We start from the raw sequence: 17,307 nt of genomic DNA on the forward strand, positions 1-17,307 counted from the left end.
CGTTTGTGTCTTTTTCTGCAGGGTTTTGGGAAAACAAGGCCGAGAAGGCCGAATCCCCATTAGCCAGCAGGCCATAATGCCCTCACCTGAGGGACCCAGCATTTAGTGACATTTCTGAGGCACGATGTAGCACGGCACTGAGGAGGCACAAATAAACCCCAAACCCTAGCACACATTTATCCAGTTTGTGAAGCAGATTAATAGAATAACCAATAAAACATGTATAAAAGCTTTAATTAAATCTGATGAAATAAAACTTCATGTTTTATTTATGGACACTCCCAACATGTAAAGGATTCGGGGACACATTCATTTTTACTGCCATTTTGTCCTCATATCTATAATTAAATCCAGGCGGCAGTTCTGGCCCAAAGCAATGCGGCATTTAAAGCTGGCCCTGGAAGTGCCCTCCCCCCCCCCATCTGCTTTTCATTATAATTACCATCCCAACAGGAAGGAGGCTTATGGTAAAACAAAACACAATAATCAAACAAACAAACAAACAAACAAACCCCCCAGGGTGTTCCCATTGTGTTTCAGGAGGCCAGGCTGAAGGAGCATTTCAGGCAGGTGGGCGGTTTTCTCCAGTTCCAGTTTTATTCTGTACCAAGGGCACAATCCCTTCATTTTACTTTTGACATTAAAAAAAAAAAAAAAAAAGGACTTCATGAAACAAGACAAAATAACTTATGATTATACGAAACATAACTGTGACAAATCACAAAACTATACATATTAATAGAAAAAAAGTGTACCTAATTCTTTAAAAGATTTATGACAATAAGCACCAGATGTGCCCGAGAGAAAAATCGGCCCCATATCCAGTATGATATACGCAGTTCGTTTCTCTACGTGAGTGTATAGCCATGGACAAGAGTCTGTGTGATTTATGGAAACCAGATTTCCACTTTCCCCCCCCAAAGTGCTTTATGTCAGCAACATTACACAGGATGGTCTTCTGTCTGTACACAATAAATCTCGTCTTTTTTACATTCGCCATTTCTCCAATGACTGGTTTTTGGTGCGTTTTTTTTTTTTTTCTTTTGCTTTATCCATTGCAAGAAAAAAAGAAAGAAAGAAAGAAAAAGAAAAAAAGTAACTGCAGAAATCCCGCACCGCCAACAAAAAGTGCCGTTCCAAAATGCTGCTAGAAGACGTCACGGTCAAACAGTCAAATAAAACCAAATAACTAAACTGGACATTTACAGTCACTATTCCCGACACTTCCAGGCGACTTGAGGATCAAGGTTCTTGGGCGGGGAGCTGGCCCTTTACCTCTGCTCTAACCTAGTAAGGCGCCTGACAGCGGGGAATTTAAAAACAACACACCACCATCCACACTCTGTTCTATCAGTGGGTCCTCTGAAGGCCTTCTGTCTGCTTTTGAATCACCAATGCAACCTGGGGGAGATGGGCTTTAGTAAAGGGAGACACGCCACAGGACCAATGCAATTCTTAATAATGTTTAGCAGCTGATGGGCGGCTAAATTACGGCTGACATTTTGAGGTGGTCCCTTTAGGGAATTAAGATGCCGCCGCAAACGAAATGTCTCTCGGCAGACTGATTTTTTTTTTTTTTTTTTTTTTACTGTAATAGGATAATTGGCTTTGGGCTGTGTGTATTTTCACAAGCTCCAGTTTTGTTTTTTTTGTTTGTTTGTTTTTTTCACAAAGGGGGAATGACAATCTCGGCTCGGATGTTTTTGAAAATGGCTGGTTACACACCAAGTAGAAAAGGGCCAGGAAATGGAAGGGAATGAGGTGTTTGACGTTTCTACTTTCGCTGCTGCACACACGATGATGAACGCATCTCCGAATCCTGTGCCATGTGCAAGCCAGCAAGGGACACATCGGAAAGTCAGGTGAGATTCTGGAAGCGAAGGACGGCCTGTGCCGTCTCCGAGGAACCTGAACGTGTCAGGCCCCGAGGGCTGAGCTCAGAGCCGCAGCCACCAGGAAAACTGACAGCCACGTGAGGGGACACGAGCTTGCAGGCTGCACTGGGCCCTGCTTCCCGCGCTTTCCCTGTGCTCACACCAGTGCCCTCCGGGGCTGGTCTCCATTCCTGCTGAGGAAGGAGGCCCTGCAGGTGCAGCTCCCCCGCCAACGCCCCAAAAGCAGCAGTGAGGGAGGAGAGGGCCAGGGCCACCGCGAGGCCATGGTCAGACAGACACTGGGGCAGAACATCTCCTCCAGCCAGAGAGGAAGTGACACCCAGAATGCCTGAGGCTCGGCTTCTGGCTTTGTCCTCCGTCCCCCTGTCCACTTCATGCGATACAAAGCCACAAGGCAGGGCTCCCGGCACGGCAGTAAACCCCTGGCTTTTCATCTTTTTCCTCCTCGTCACACAAAATAGGACGTACATTCTGAGCTCGTCAGAAAGGCTTCCCTATTTAAGGCCCGGCAGGTTGTCTAAGGCTACCGAAACTCGCCTCCCTTTCCAGGGGGGACACAGGACACATGAGGGATGCAGCATTAGCATGCCCATGTCCTGGTTTAGACCAAGGGGCAGAACCCACCAAGCCTGCAAGTGCACTAGCGGCCCACCCGCAGACTGGGAAGCCTGGGGAACCTTCTCTCGCAAAGCGGAGCAGAGTTTTGCAAAGCGAGCGACCTCCCTCCTGTGCAGCTCGGGACACCTGCACGGTGGCCTTTCTCAGATCAGAGCTCACGATGGAAAAGCGGCCCCCACGCGTGGCTCGTTAGTCCCCTCACTCTATGGCACGTGGGGATCAGGTCCAGCCATGCAGTCCGACTGCAATGACTTGCCTGTCAGGAGACAAATGGTCCCCAGATCCCAAGTGTGACACCGCGCCTGTGAACTCTCCCTGGAGACTGTAATGATCTCAGTGGGGCAAAGAGCACTGTTTGATTTTACGAGAGGGAAGAAAATGAAATGTAACAGTCCTGGAATATCAGGCTTTACCCCGTGTCTTCGGGGTCTGGCTACTTTTTAGGGCCTACATATCAGACTTTTTAGATCTTTTTAACAGCTTTGTAAACACATCCCAGAAAGTGGCTTCCTACTCAGGGTTGCTATCAAAACGACCAAGAGCTCCGTGAACATTCCAGGTCCTCAAATGAGAGTTTCAGGAAAAAAGTTAACTTCTGCTTACCTTCCCTGAACTTTCCCTCTACCTGCCTCAGGGCCGACCTTGCGAGGGCTGATCAGGCGAGTGCGGGTGGGCATGACTGAAGGCAGACGAGCAGGTGAGAATAATGAGGAGGAGAGGACAGTACGGGGGAGGGACAGACAGACGGGTGAGCAGGTATCCGAAAGGAGGTGAGCAGAAGCTGTGCGCAATCACTGGACATCGGGCACCTCTAGTCTGGTTTTCTGAGAGAACCCAAGATCTCAGCTCAGGGGGCCCCTGCTCTCACATCTTCTACAGAGGACGACTCGGGCACAGCGCCGAGCGGAGGCAATGGGACAACCAGTCGAGCGATCTTTCCCGTGGAACGAGGTCTTCGAGGTGGAGTCCCTTTCTGCTACAGCCCCGGGAAGGGGGCTGGGCTCACCCCGTTTCCCTCAGGTGGCTTTTGTGAAATGCGAAACTACCGTCCCGGGGGGGCTCACAGGTACCGTGAGGCCGGGCCAGGACGAACTACAGCGGTGGCAAAATGGACGTGACTGGGGTGATTACAAGAATTCTTTGCATCCAAAGAACAGACCACTATATATATGTTTTTTTCCTTTAAAAGTAGACGAAAATAACAAGTCTTTAAAAATAAAAGAACGAAGATAAGTTGCTGGAATATAAAAAAGTTGTAGTGCCTTTCAAAGGACTGTGCTTCACAGAACCTTCTTATTTTGCTTTTGGAGAAATATTGCAAAGCAGTTGGTTAGCACGGGCATGGTGAGAGGAGAGAGGCAGCAGCTCCTGGGGCTGCCGGGCTGGGGCCGGGGCCAGGAACCAGGGCTGCTCCAGGAGCTGAGCCCACGCTGTGCGTTGGTGGCAGGTTTCCCTCGTTGCCTGGTTTCGCAGGAGCCAGCAGGGATGGTGAGCGGTGGGGGAGGCAGTTCACTGTGCTTCTGGCGATTTGGCTTGTCCTTCCCTATCTGGAGTCGGTGCAAGGGCGGTCCCCAGACTGTGTTCACACACGCATCACTCCACCGGTGTCCTTTGAGAGCTGACAGCCGGAAGTCCCAGGTATCCGGGAGAGTGACTCTAACTAATTCCCTTTGAGAAGACAGTCCTGCTGGTCACCAGCAAGCCCAGAGAGAAGGGGCAGCAGCGGCAGACGTTCCTGCAACGCCCGGCTCCGACCAGCCCTGCCTTCCAGAGCCACATGTGAGTCTGCAGCTTCCGCCAGGAGGAGGACAGCCTCTTCACGCAGTCTACGAGAACCGGAAAGCCAAAGGTGGCCAGCGACACAAAGGTTCTGGATGCCGGTGGGAGTGGAGGCCAGGGGAGCGTTTAGCCTTCAGTATAGACAGAGGAGAGCTGGCTAGGACAGCGGTCCACGGCGCTGATCTGCAGGAACGTGGCGTCTTCAGGCCCGCTGCGAAGGGACTCCCCGAAAAGGCTCGAAGACGCCGAGGGCAGGTCATACACTGGAAGAGAAGGAACAGGAAGTTCAGTGTCCCGCCCGGCCACGCCCACTGCGTGCGCACGCCGCGCATGCGCGCTCGATCCGCAGGGACGCGGGGAGGGAGGCGGCCTTGCAGGCTGAGGGCCAGAACGAGTCTTGGCACAAAATACAGGGTGAGCAGAAGTAAAGTGTTCCAGGCAAGGGCGAGGAGGGCCTCAAAAAGGAGATTCTATTGAAGTTGAGTCATAAGAAAGATGGGATTTTCACAGATGGAGAGGTGGGGAAAGAACATTCTAAAAGGAGGAACCGGTGCAAAGACGGGGAGGGAGGGGCCCGGGCAGGTTCAGGGGCAGCACGTGTAGGCAGACGTATGAGGGCGGGCCTGTGGCATCAGGCCGCTCTCCTGGGGGCTGTGAACGCCTCGCCCAGAATAGCCTTTAGTGCTTAGGCAGCTGGAGACCATCTAAAGTGTTAAGGAGGAAGGGGGCTTAATTATCGTTCACTTTTGGAAGGCTGTGCTCGTCGTGGTCCAAGGACGGTAAAGACAGAGCTGTCTCGGGGAACTTGCTGGAAGGCTATGGCTGTTGCCACGGTCTGGGGGAGACACTATGCCCCCCCCCCCCCCCACCTGCCTGGGCGGTGGGCGTGGCGCTGGAGAGGAACCTGAAGAGGAGAGACATTGCAGGGGTAGAGTCCAGAGGACGGGATGCGGTCCTGTGCCGGGTTGAGCCGTCTCCAGGCCGGACACGGCAAACCCACCCGTCTCACCTGCGAATCTGGCGGAGTTTCTAATCTCAGACAGCAACCCACCTGCAATGCCCGAGTGAGCGGAGAAGGCTCTGTGGAACACATCAAAGCCAGCCTGCCCCATGGGCGTGGGGGCCAGGCAGTCCTCGAAGGGAGGCGCCCCACCGCAGGGGCTGCTGGGCAGCACAGTCCTCTGGGAGTCGGGGTACTGGGGGGGGCAGAATGTCTGCAGCTGCCCGTAAAATCCTGCAATGCAAGCACGGCCGTGAGTTCCCGCAGAGCCTATGTCCCCAAGTATCGCCCGGAGGCCGCCAGACCCCCACTCAGACTGGCTTCAGGTGACAAGATGCCTTCCCCTCTTAAGCCCACCTGTGAAATCTTTGGAGCGACCATCTGAAATGCACTATTTGAGTAGAAGCTCTTCTACCTTCAGGGGCAGGCAAAGCTTGTTGGCTTCTGACATTTTTATCTCCGGCTCCAGGAAGGGCAGCTGAAGGGCTTCTGACCTCCCCCACACGCTCTCAAGAGTCCTGTCGACTGCAAGCCTGACCTGCAGAGAACATGCTTGCCCCATGCCTCCCACCAGGTTTTGAGGTCTATCTTAACTTCCTTTATATTCTGTTCTGCTTTTCACATTTGGTAAAACCTGAAATATGCTCTTAACAATGCCCACTTGGAAAAAAAAAAAAAGCAACATAGATCTGTCCATCTGTCCTTCTAACAGATAAGTTCATACACATTTATATCCTTCTAATTGTTTTGAATAGGTACATAAAGTCCTTTAGGATGGGATGTGCTCTATTATTATTGCTGATCTCTGCAGTTATTGGGACAACTGGAGGTGAGGATATTATGTAATGAAGAAATATGAGGAAAGACTCCTTGATATCTGAAAATAATCATCAACGTTCCCCTAATTTTGTTTCATTGATCTCTTTCAATGTTTTTTCTTATGTGACAGAGGTTTCCTGGGGGGCTTTTGTGGTCCTTTTCCATAAGCCCTCTACACCTCCAAAATACTTTACCTTTTCCTCCTTCTTCCTGGTCTCATGACACATTTAAGTCAATGGATTGTTTTCCTAGAGTATAATACGCTTTTACAAATCTAATAATGAAATCTTCACTTGAGACTTTATTGAAGGGAGAGCTGCAGCTCACCATGTCTGTTTGCTCAACTGCAAAGTGTGACGGTCTGTTTCACTGGCTACTGTGAAGATTAAGGGATAAGAGAGACCATGTATAACATTGTAAGATTCTTCAAAGCATCAGTTATTACTGATCACTACTCCAGTAGAAAAAAAAAAAAAAACAGAGGGATTAGTAGAGAATGAGACCCATGGTTCCTATTGATGGTTCATAATGATGGAGAATATAGGACTAATTCGTGGACTGTGGGTCCCTAGTCCTATGTGCCTTCCTCCACTAGAACTGCACCTTCTTCTTAACGATCAGTAGGTAGGGAAGGTGTTATCTGGGTTCTTTTTAGCTCTCTTGAATTATAACCAGGGCACACCGACATATCTAGCCTACTGTGCTCATCACCTTTCTCATTTCTGGCTAGTGTTCTCAAGATGGCCTGTATAAACGTTCACATCACCCTTGGCCAGGAAGCCTGTTCTGTGGCTGCTGGGGACATCACCAAAGCATGGGTGCAGGAACTGCTCCAGAGGAGACAGTCTGGCTCTCTAGGAGCTTATCATCCAAGATGGAGGGACCCATGAGGAATTATGCATGGGGCACACTCACAGAAAATGAAATAATATCCTCTCAAAGCAGACCGTAGTACACTTTATAAAGAGTCTGGACAAAAGTGCGCATAAAGTTTGGGGGGAAGATTAAAAGCATGTATAGCAGTACCGACTAGAAAAATACTTGGGGGAATACCATGTCAAGGCAAGAGAAGAAAGAATAGGAAACCATTGGCCCTTCTCCATTGGATCCCCAAAGGCTTCTGTATGATCTTGACAGACAGATGGAAAAAGCACCCAACCAGACCACCTGAAGACACAGATAACTGATCAACCAATATGGACCAACTCGAGCCCATAGCCAACAAAGAAATAAAATCAAGACAATAATAAAATACCACATTCTACCTATCACATTATCAAAGATTTCGAGAAATCATTCTCAGTGCTGGTGTGAGAATGACAAAGTCACTTGTGTCCAGTGTTGCAGACACTGTGAGAGGCAAACTTTTTGGAAAACCACTGGGCACCTCTATCTAGAGCCTGAAAAGTGTACATATTCATACACCCGAACCTGGGGATTTTACTTCTGAGGAAGTATTCTCAGGGTCTATTCCAAAGAACAGAAGAAATTCTGCACTGACATAGTCATGACTGTGCTAGTTGTCAGAACAGAAAACCAAAGAGCTAAATGGGCAACCGGAAGGGAACGGTTCAGCAGAGTGGTACATTTACGTGATGGGAATATTAAGTAGGCACTAAAACATCTACACGGAGTTTTTAACAGCATGGAAAGACCGACCATTATATAAGGTTCAGAAGAAAACAAAAACAGATGCAAAACTGAATACGGAGACTGGGCGCAGACATGGGCAAGTCCATGCCTAGCATAGATGGTGAGGTAAACTTTCTTTTTTTAGAGAAGGGGAGAAAGAGAAAAAACACAGGAGGGTGGGAAGGGGGAGAGGGGGAGAGAGAGTACGGAGGGACAGAAGGAGTGGGAGAGAGAGAATCTTAAGCAGGCTCCCAGCATGGAGCTTGTGCGGGGCTTGATCTCAAGACCCTGAGATCACCACCTGAGCCGAAACCAAGAGTCGGATGCCAGACCGATTGAGCCGCCCAGGCGCCCTGACAAGGCAACCTTTCTATGGTTGTCTTTAGGCTGGTTTTTTTGGTTTTATATTTTCCTGAGTTTTAATAGGGGTGAAGATCAAGTATACTGGAGCCAGACTTCCTACGTTCAATCCTAGCTTGACCACTTACCCACTGTGTAATCTACTGAATTACTTAGCCTCTTGGTGTCTGTTTTCTAATAGGTGAAATGGGGCTAAAAGTCGTACCTATACTTCATGGAGTTATTATGAAGATTAAATGAGTTAATATTTACATATTTTATTTTTTAAAGATTTTATTTATTTATTTGTCAGAAAGAGAGAGAGAGAAGGCACACAAGCAGGCAGAGAGGCAGGCAGAGGCGGAGAGAGAGGCAGGCTCCCTGCTGAGCAAGGAGCCCGATGCGGGACTCCATCCCAGGACCCTGGGATCATGATCTGAGCTGAAGGCAGCGGCTCAACCCACTGAGCCACCCAGGCATCCCTAGAATATAATTTGATAATACAATTATATAGTTAATACTTATCTATTTTATTTTATATAATACATGTGTTTGTTAAATAAATAAAATTAAAGTGACATTTTGTAACAACCTGTCCTCAAAAACTAAAAAGACTCTAGTTATTAAGAGAAATAAAATTTTCAAAAGGCAATAAGTAAGTCCTTCCATCATAACCCAATGGGAGAATGGACATGGCAGCAGGCATGAGGCACACACCCACTTCCCAGGCAAAATTCTCTGGAACATTCTTTTCCCTGTGGGGACCTGAGCTGTATGTATCTTGCCCCTATTGGTTCCTAGATCCTGCACTATTCGAAGCATATCTTGGTTTCTTCACTTACCTCGTGCAGCAACAATTCTGAGTGGTTTGAAGGAACCTGGGATGGGTGGTTTCGTGGTGTGGGAGGTTCCCTGGACTGATCTTGATTTTGGGTACCTGGTGGCCAGGCACAAATACCAGGAGGAAAACATGACCATGAACCACCATGTTTGGTTTAGTAGAACATAATGTCTCCTCCCTGAGGAGAAGAGACGACATTTGCTATTTCTATCACTCTGGGGCTCAGCTCAGGTCTGTCACCCATCAATTCCCCGACAGCGTTCCTCAGTGTGCTGTTACCCTTCCAAGAAGAGAAGCCACTTTCACTGAACTCCCACAATTCCCCAAATAGGGACATTAATCATTCAGGTATGTCAGGGACACACATAGAGACCTTCTTTAGCTTTTTGTGAAAACCATTCCTCTCTCTTCTCTCCTGCTTCCAAGAGGGCAGGAATGTTACCTGGCTTCAGCCTCCTCCTGAGTGTTGTGATGTGTGAGGACAGAAGGTCTGTCATGTGGAGAAACACACCAGGTTCCACCCCTAGACTTCCCCAGCCGCCTGGATCAGTGTGAGAAGGCAGAGTGGACTGTAATTCTTGCCTGCGGGTGTGTTGGCTGACACGAGAAACAGCTGAAACTAGAAAAGGCCCGAACGTGTGTTGGATCACTCTCACAGCCAACTCAGGGAAAGAAAATCCTCTTTATTAAATCCCTCCCTCCCAGAAGCCAGGCACTGGAGATGCCAAGTGCACTGGTGTGAATGGCTGTGGTCAAATCAAAGGGCTTTAACAGACCCTCTTCCCAGTGTGATTTCCATAAAACTCAGGAAATTTTTAAACATTCCATTAGGGTCTTGCCACACACACACACAACTCCCCAGTCAGCTTAACCCATTTTCCGATGAATGGCTCCTGTATTCCAGCTGTTGGATTCCGTGTAGTGAATTTGGATGGCACTCTACCTCTCGACCAAGAGCAGAATGAGGCAAGATGTTAGCACATTTTGTGGGCGTAACGCGTAAGAGTGATGGCAAGGTCAGCTAATCTGTCAGTCGGTCCGTCCGTCCGTCCATGATGATCAGGGGCTGACCGAGGTGCTGTTGGGGAAAGCAAGAAACAAGGTAACACCTCGTCCTCCAGGACTGAAATGCAGTTGAAGCAAGAGCACACAGTTTCAACAGCGTAAGGACACGCACGGACCTCCACGTGGGCAATAATTCCGTTAGCTGTCGCCGTCCATTATAAAATCACCCCTCCCCCACTTTCCATTCTTCTGCCTCCAAAAATGGCAGGGGTGGGGGAGGGAAGAATCTACAGATACACTGGGTCTACCCAGACTGCAGGGTCATTCCTCCTCTTGTCAATTTTGGGAAGTTTTTTCCCTTCTAAAACCACACCTGTTTTTCTAATTATATGTATATTTTTAAAAAATTGGAATTAATTGTACCAACCAGAACATGTAGAACAGTAAAAACAAAGGAGGGGAAAAGCTTTTTTTATCTCCACATTCAGATAGGGCCAGACCCATCTACACAGAACTGGAATGTTCTATGTATTGCTAGGTCTTCTGTTTTCCTCCATAGTATTGCCCTTCACGCATCACTGACCTTCATTCTTAAAGAAACCTTCCTGTCTTGTCCCATGAGGTCACTGATTCTCTGTGACCACGGTTTCGATCAAGAGTCCACAGTCACTCTTGCTGCTGGGCACCCCCCCCCCCAACCTGGTGTGAGTCTCCTTCCCGAAGTGGAAGGGGGTGGGGGACATCCGAGGAGAAATGAACTTGAATGTGGTAGCAGAAGCGTGTTCTCTAGGGCGGCACCGCCCCACAGAACTCTATTCGATGAGGGAGGCGCTTGCTGTCTCCGTCTGTCTTGCTGTCCGTACAGGAGTTGCGTGTGTGGCTGAGCCCTCGAGGTGCAGCTGGTGCAGTGGAGGGATGGGTTCTTTCACTTTATTTCATTTTAATTAATTAAAACTTAAGTAGCCACGTGGCGCTCGTGGCTCCTGTCCTGGGCAGCAGGCTCTCGGGCTGTCCGCCTTCCCAGCATTAACGGACCTTGTTTCAGAAATATTTCTGGCTAAATTCCTGAAGAAAAACACATGACCCACCACCAAGGGCTTAAATAAAAGCAGACAATGATTCTTAGACTCACGGCCTCCAAGATAGGAAATATATTAGACTCTTGATTACATTTATCTTTTCCTTAAAAATCTACCACTCTGATTTTGGTGGAGAAAACCAGTAAGCAAACAACAGTCACCCAGCCTGCAACCCTCCAGAGGGCTGATGAGTGATCACTGGGAGCATTTCAGCACTCCCGAAGGAGCGAGCCATGTTCCCTTCTGGAAGCAGGAGAAGGAGAAGGAAACAAGCCGCACACTTTCTGTGGACTGTGGGCCTAGCTTGCTGGGCTCCTGGGAGGGGGACAAGCCCAGTCCTGTCTCCAGCGGCCCTACCACACGATGGTGGAGTCAAGTCCAACACCGAGGCTCGACCCAACTGTTCGCCCCCATGGATGGGGAAGAAGCTGGCACCTCGTCAAGGCTGCGTCGGGGGCTGTGTGCTCCCTGGGTCTGCTGAGGGAGCAGACGGCTTTGCAAGACGGAATTCTCATTTTCCTTTCACGTGAGGCTGGGAACCACCACGGAGCTCTGGGCACCAGGAAAAGCGCTGGATGGACAGTGTGGCAGAATCAAAGACTGACCTGTGTCTGTGGTCTGCCCGGACCATGATGACAGCTTAGAGAGGCAGGCAGCCTGCAGGGGAGCCCTTCACAGGCAACAGCGTGGTCCCCCAGAACTGCTTCCTTGACCAGGCATGGCCTGAGCAGGCTTGGCAGAGTCCTTTGTGAGTCTTCTCGAAAACCATGCCAAAGGGCATCACTTCCCAAGTCTCCTAGATCCCTTCGGATGGGAAAACCTTCCACTTCTGTGTGACCCGGGGAGAGCCTTTCAGCAGTCAGGCCAAGCAAGGCCAAGGTCAGCCACAGCCAGGCCTCAGGAGCCAGCTGCTTCTTTGACCTTCCAGAAGGAACATGGATTACTGTGTGTTCTTGCCCTGTTGCTGTATCTTTGTAAAGTGAGGGGTTCACAGTATCTGCTTGATCAGCAGATGAAAGTAGTTAAGGGCACAGGTTCAAGAGGACTGACAGAGAAGACCTACGGGAAGGGCGGAGCATATGCCTGGCGCGCAGCTCATGCTCTCCAAATGCTCCTTTGTCCTTTTCTTCTATGAGCACAGGCATTTCTAGTTCTATACTTTTATTCACTCAACGACTATCTACTAAGCACCCAAGTGCTGGAGACACACGGCGGATAAGACACTGAGTGTCTTATAGGCACTGAGTGCCTTCTTGGAGCTGATGTTTTATTTTTTTGTTTGTTTGTTTGAAATATTTTATTTATTTATTTGTCAGGGAGAGAGAGAGAGCACAAGCAGGGGGAGTGGCAGGCAGAGGGAGAAGCAGGCTCCCCACTGAGCAGAGAGCCTGATGCAGGACTCGATCCCAGGACCCTGGAATCATGACCTGAGCTGAAGTCAGCAGATGCTTAACCGACTGAGCCACCCAGGCGTCCCTGGAGTTGATATTTTAGTGAGAAAGAAAGAGAAACGTGTACACGAGAAACCTGGGAAAACAGTTTTATACCCTATATGACACATAAAGGACACTTTCTTTCAGGGACCTATCGAGTCCGACTCTGCTGTAGCACACGTTCAAGGCAGGAGGAGGGAACGGCAACAGACGAGAGAGCAGTTTGGGTGCCGACAGCAGCTCCCTTTGTTGGCCTGGCTCGTGGTGGCGGGTACAACAGGGGGGCATCCACCCAGCAGCTCTGCCGAGGACCAGCCCCGACAGAGTCTTCTCCCACCAGCCGCTCTGATCCCCTGGTGCCCGGGGGGACACGCAGATATCAGAGGCACAGGGAGAATTTGCTGTGCCCAGCTTTTCGGTGGTATAGTTGTTTGCTAGCCAAGTGGAAGGAAGGATATATATTTATGAGCTTTATGACTCTAATTATTTTTCCACAGAGACTATAATTTTGTGGGTTACTTTAGGAAATGTAGAGGGTTGGGGCTTTTTTTTGGCCTCTGTCCTATAATTGCTGCACAAGCAGGGGCATGGGTGAACTTAGGTGATGATCAGGGCAGGGGGCAACCCATTCAGAGAGCCCAGAGACAGACAGAGTAGACACACGACATTGCTCCCCTAATTTCTCCTTCTCCAACACTCTTAGGGCTCTTTGCACCTATTCCCTCCTCCTCTCTGGGGATCCTGGAGCTGTCCCTGTGAATACCTTCTGTAAGCACAAGCCCACTAGAGGAAGAGAGGAAGACACAGGTCAGCCTCTGCTAACGCCCCTGAAGGACACCAGCATGTGGTCTTTGGCACTAGACTTCAGGGCAGACTTCACGCACTCCAGCCTTACTCAGAGGTGGGCCCGGTGAATCACACGCTTACTATCCACATGATGCCTCCGTATGAGAAAACTTGCAGGATTTCTTCTTAGGGGGCCGCCTAATAGTCCTGCCTCGCAAGCAGGTGATTCAAACACTATTCCCATTGCAGAGACAGAGAGATGGAAGCAGAGATCGGCTCCGTTCCCTGCCTCTGCAACCAGCACTGGGCTTAGACGACACCATATAAAGGAAAGTAGAAAACTCACACAACTGTTTTAATATTGCCAAATGTCAGATTTTCAAAATTATTCATGGACCTAGCCTTTATCTTAAAACAAACGGACAGAAGAACTAAAACAGCCACTAAATAAGCTCCTGCTGGTTCAGGGCATTCTCCTTTGCAGTCCCCTTGCTTGGGCATTTTTGTGGAACACTCTGGTTGGTGTTATGCTAACCGCTCAGGGAATTCTGTCAGAAGGAAGGAAAGGGACTAATATTTATTTGGTCCAAGTCAGGCACTGTCCTACGTGTTTCATACAGAAAATCTTCATCCTTACAACAACTTTTGAGGTAAGCAGTGTTGTCCCCAGTTTATAGACAAAGAAGCAGAGAAATTAAGATCACTTACCCAAATCCTCAGAGCTACCCAGGGTCAGAGCTAGGACTCAAACCTTGGTCTGCTTGGTGACAGATTTCATACAGAGTCCTAGGGCTTGAGCTCACGGACCAAATCATTTTAAATAGAGTTTTCCATTTCTGTTGAGGTCCCTTACTGCCAAGATCAGAGGAAATTCACTGACATTGGACCAATATTTCATAATATACTAGCACTTTCATTAGGGACAAAAGCATTGAATTAATGAACAGAAATCCATAAAATCACCTAACTGCTAAAAAATTCTAAAAACCCCCAAAAGTAGGAACAGAGGCATTTTAGACATTTGCTTTGGCCAATTTTCTGATTTAGCCACTATTTTATTTCTGTCCCTTGCACGAACAACTTGGATCTGGGTTTGAATCCTGGATGACCCATTAAGCAACGGTGTTAATTTATCCAGTTTGGACAAATTATTTTCCCGCTTGAGCCTCATTATCTTTTAAAATAACACCTGTTTTATAGGGTTGTGGAAAGCACTATCCATGCACGTGTTTAAAAAGCGTATATTGTATTCTGTGGCAGGTAGGAGAACTATGCTAAATAGAACAATTATTATGGCCACGAAATGAGCTCAGAAGTATTTCTAGATTCTGTATAATGTGCATGCGATTCCTCAGCAATGTTTTCCTCTCATAACCCACCACCCTCAAGTACAATATGATACTGCTTTCAAGAGTACGATCTCCACAATTCGCTTGTCCTTGTTTGGCTCCTGGCCACGGCCAGCAACACCCTGCAGGTCTTCATCTAGCAAGAACTCTATCAGTCGCCTCCCTAGAGGCTGTGGAGACACAGACTCTTCATTTTGATAGAGAGTCTATAAATGGGGAAGCTGCAGGGACGGCTCACAGACTGTGTGAGAAGACAGATTTTTCTCTGGGCTGAGAACTGAACCAGCTTGCACAGCGCTCGAGCTATTTACGACTGACATTTAAGCATCTACGGTACTGAGAAAGAGGAAAATAATGGAAATAATAACCCTTCCAATTCCATGTGGACCCATTCCTCTTGAACGAGACCGGTGACGGTGGTTCAGAAATCGACCACTGGCGCAACTGCCCGGTCCCCTTGCCCTCGGGCAGGGGGCTGCAGCACGAGCCCACCTGGATCCAAGAAGGGCGCCATTTTCATCTGGAGCATCTGTGGCTGGGTGGCGGGCCACAGTGAGACGCGAGGGACACTCAATGCTCTCCTCTGCTTGTGTCCCTCGGAGCCCCTCGGTGAGCTGTAGGAGCTGCTGAAGCGTTCGTTACCATGAGCCACACTCTTGCCCTTGGCGTTGTTTCCAGGGCCGGCTTGGGGGAGGGCGTCTGCTGGCATGTCTGCAAAGGGTCCCACGGGGGGCTGGGAGTGGGCAGGGCCTGCTACTGACTCGGACAAAAGGGAACTGCAGCACAGCAGAGCCAGAGAGGGAAGGCAGTCCTGGTTCAGAGATATAATCCATTTTCATTTAAATATCCTCAACCCACCCAAACCCCCACCGGGTGGTGGCCTATGGCTTCCAAATTCTCAAAGCGATAAGCTGCCAAAGTAAACTAATTGCCATGTGTCTTAGTAATTGCCACGTGTGGGTATCGGCACTTACAGTAAAATGGTTCAGTGAATCCTGACGGTGATAATGAAACACTTGGAAATGACATAAAATAAAGACACTCAAAACCAGAAGACCCAAAAAGCCTGAAATTGGTCAGAAATCCTGGCTTTGCCTCCTACCGGCTGTGTGGCCTTGAGGAAAGCACAGCCTCTCTGAGCCTCTGAGTCCCCACATCTAAAAGGGGGGGATGATTATACTCATGGGGCAGCATAATCTTCACGGTGGGAAGGGAAAGCAGCAGAGGGAGTGAACCGATGGGGTTCACAGCCCCGTCGCTCACCCCAACACCTGCCTGTGACTCAAACATCCCGGACATGTGAGGAGGCCCAGAACAGAGGGTTTGGGATCTGGCCATTCTGGGTCTGACGGTCGTGCAAGGTGACATCATACTGAAGTGGCCACTGCCTGGGGCTGGTAAGAAGGAGCTGGGAATTTCTCTCCGAGCTGGCTCTGCCTACTGAGTGGGATCACATGGAATAGCCAGTGTGCAAATACTTGGCAAATGGTGTAACCCACTGCAGACTCCAGCCCCTGATGCCTGATTACAAGCCTGGTGCGACTCGTCCTCCTACCTTCCCTGAGTCCAGAGCTGTGTCTGCCCCGAATGAGGACGGCTCTGCCCCACAAAGCTCACACCAACTCACTCGGGGCTATTTGGGCCTGGAGCAGAACAAGGAAAGAAGGACAAAGAATGAAGATTTAATTCTGGGTGCCCTTGGCCTTCCAAGCGAGCTCTGCTGTAAGAAAGGTCTGGCAGGGAAGAGGAGCCCAGACAGAGATGAAAAGAAGGGCTGGAGCCCCCCGACTGGGATCTAGGAGAGCCATTCTGGTCTTGATGGTTTTCAGGTTGTCCTGTATTTACAGAACTTCCTCAGGAAGTAAAGGAAGAAGGAAGCTGGAAAGTATTTACTTTCTCCACCACTAGCCAATTGCTTCCTTTGGATTCTCTGACTGGAGCAGCATGGCAAGGGCGCACCGAGTCCTACACTTGGGGTCTAGGTCGGTGGCTCTGGAGAGTCAGCTCCAGCTTGGCTCTGGGCAGACTCAGCGAATTCGAATGTCTGGGTGAACGGCCTGGAAATCTTCATGTTGAACAAGGTATTTCTTACGCTAAAGACTGAGAGGTTCAAAGAACATCTTTAGAGCATTTTTCATCTTTGGAAAGTTTTTCAAATGAAAGACCAACAGGAAAACACACAATAGCTCTGATTTCATTTGAAATGGAGGAAGAGAGTGCTTCTGATGGGTTTCTCTTCTCCTCTGATGCTCCCCGGCCTTTCTGCTGGACTCTGAGGATCACAGGGATAAAGAACTGATGACCGTCCTCAAGGGACTTTAGATCATATTCTCAGCAGATATGGATTAAGCTGGCCTCCTTCCCCACCCCAGTGCCTTTCCTGCCCATTTAAGTTCTTGGTCAAGGTGAAATCATAGGACCTCATCTGCGTGACTCAGAAGGCTTGGTCATACTGTGGGCCTCATAGTGATCTTGTGGCCTAGACTTCTGTTGTCTAGCTGTAACCAGATTCCCAAATATATCTGGTCCACTAACTAGGTGACTTCTGGCTTGTTTGAAGCCAAGTCTGTGATTATACAATTTTCCAGCACTCAAATCTATGAGTGGGCAAGTTCCCGTCAGTCAGGTGGAAGGGGGTAGCACAGGTCCTGGAATCCAGTGACATTCTTAAGGTTTTGTAAAGAGAACATCCACTGTGCCATCTCAAACCCAATGGCATATATTTCTCTACT

The 17,307-nt window shown here is 49.0% G+C and overlaps 1 protein-coding gene across 2 annotated transcripts in view; it reads right to left on the reverse strand.

The window, feature by feature from the left end:
• Positions 1–320: 320 nt before the first annotated feature.
• Positions 321–17,307, reverse strand: part of GLIS3 (GLIS family zinc finger 3) — a 504,385-nt gene continuing 487,398 nt past the window's right edge. For both annotated transcript variants that reach the window (XM_046023585.1, XM_046023584.1), the window contains exons 10-11: positions 5,344–5,526; positions 321–4,555 (exon numbers count right to left, since the gene is read on the reverse strand). In XM_046023585.1, coding sequence (XP_045879541.1) covers positions 4,419–4,555; positions 5,344–5,526 — 320 coding nt within the window. In that variant the 3' untranslated portion in view covers positions 321–4,418. The remainder of the gene's footprint in view (positions 4,556–5,343; positions 5,527–17,307) is intronic.

Source organism: Meles meles, chromosome 11 (assembly GCF_922984935.1).
Source record: "Meles meles chromosome 11, mMelMel3.1 paternal haplotype, whole genome shotgun sequence".
In the NCBI taxonomy this organism is placed as follows: Eukaryota; Metazoa; Chordata; class Mammalia; order Carnivora; family Mustelidae; genus Meles; species Meles meles.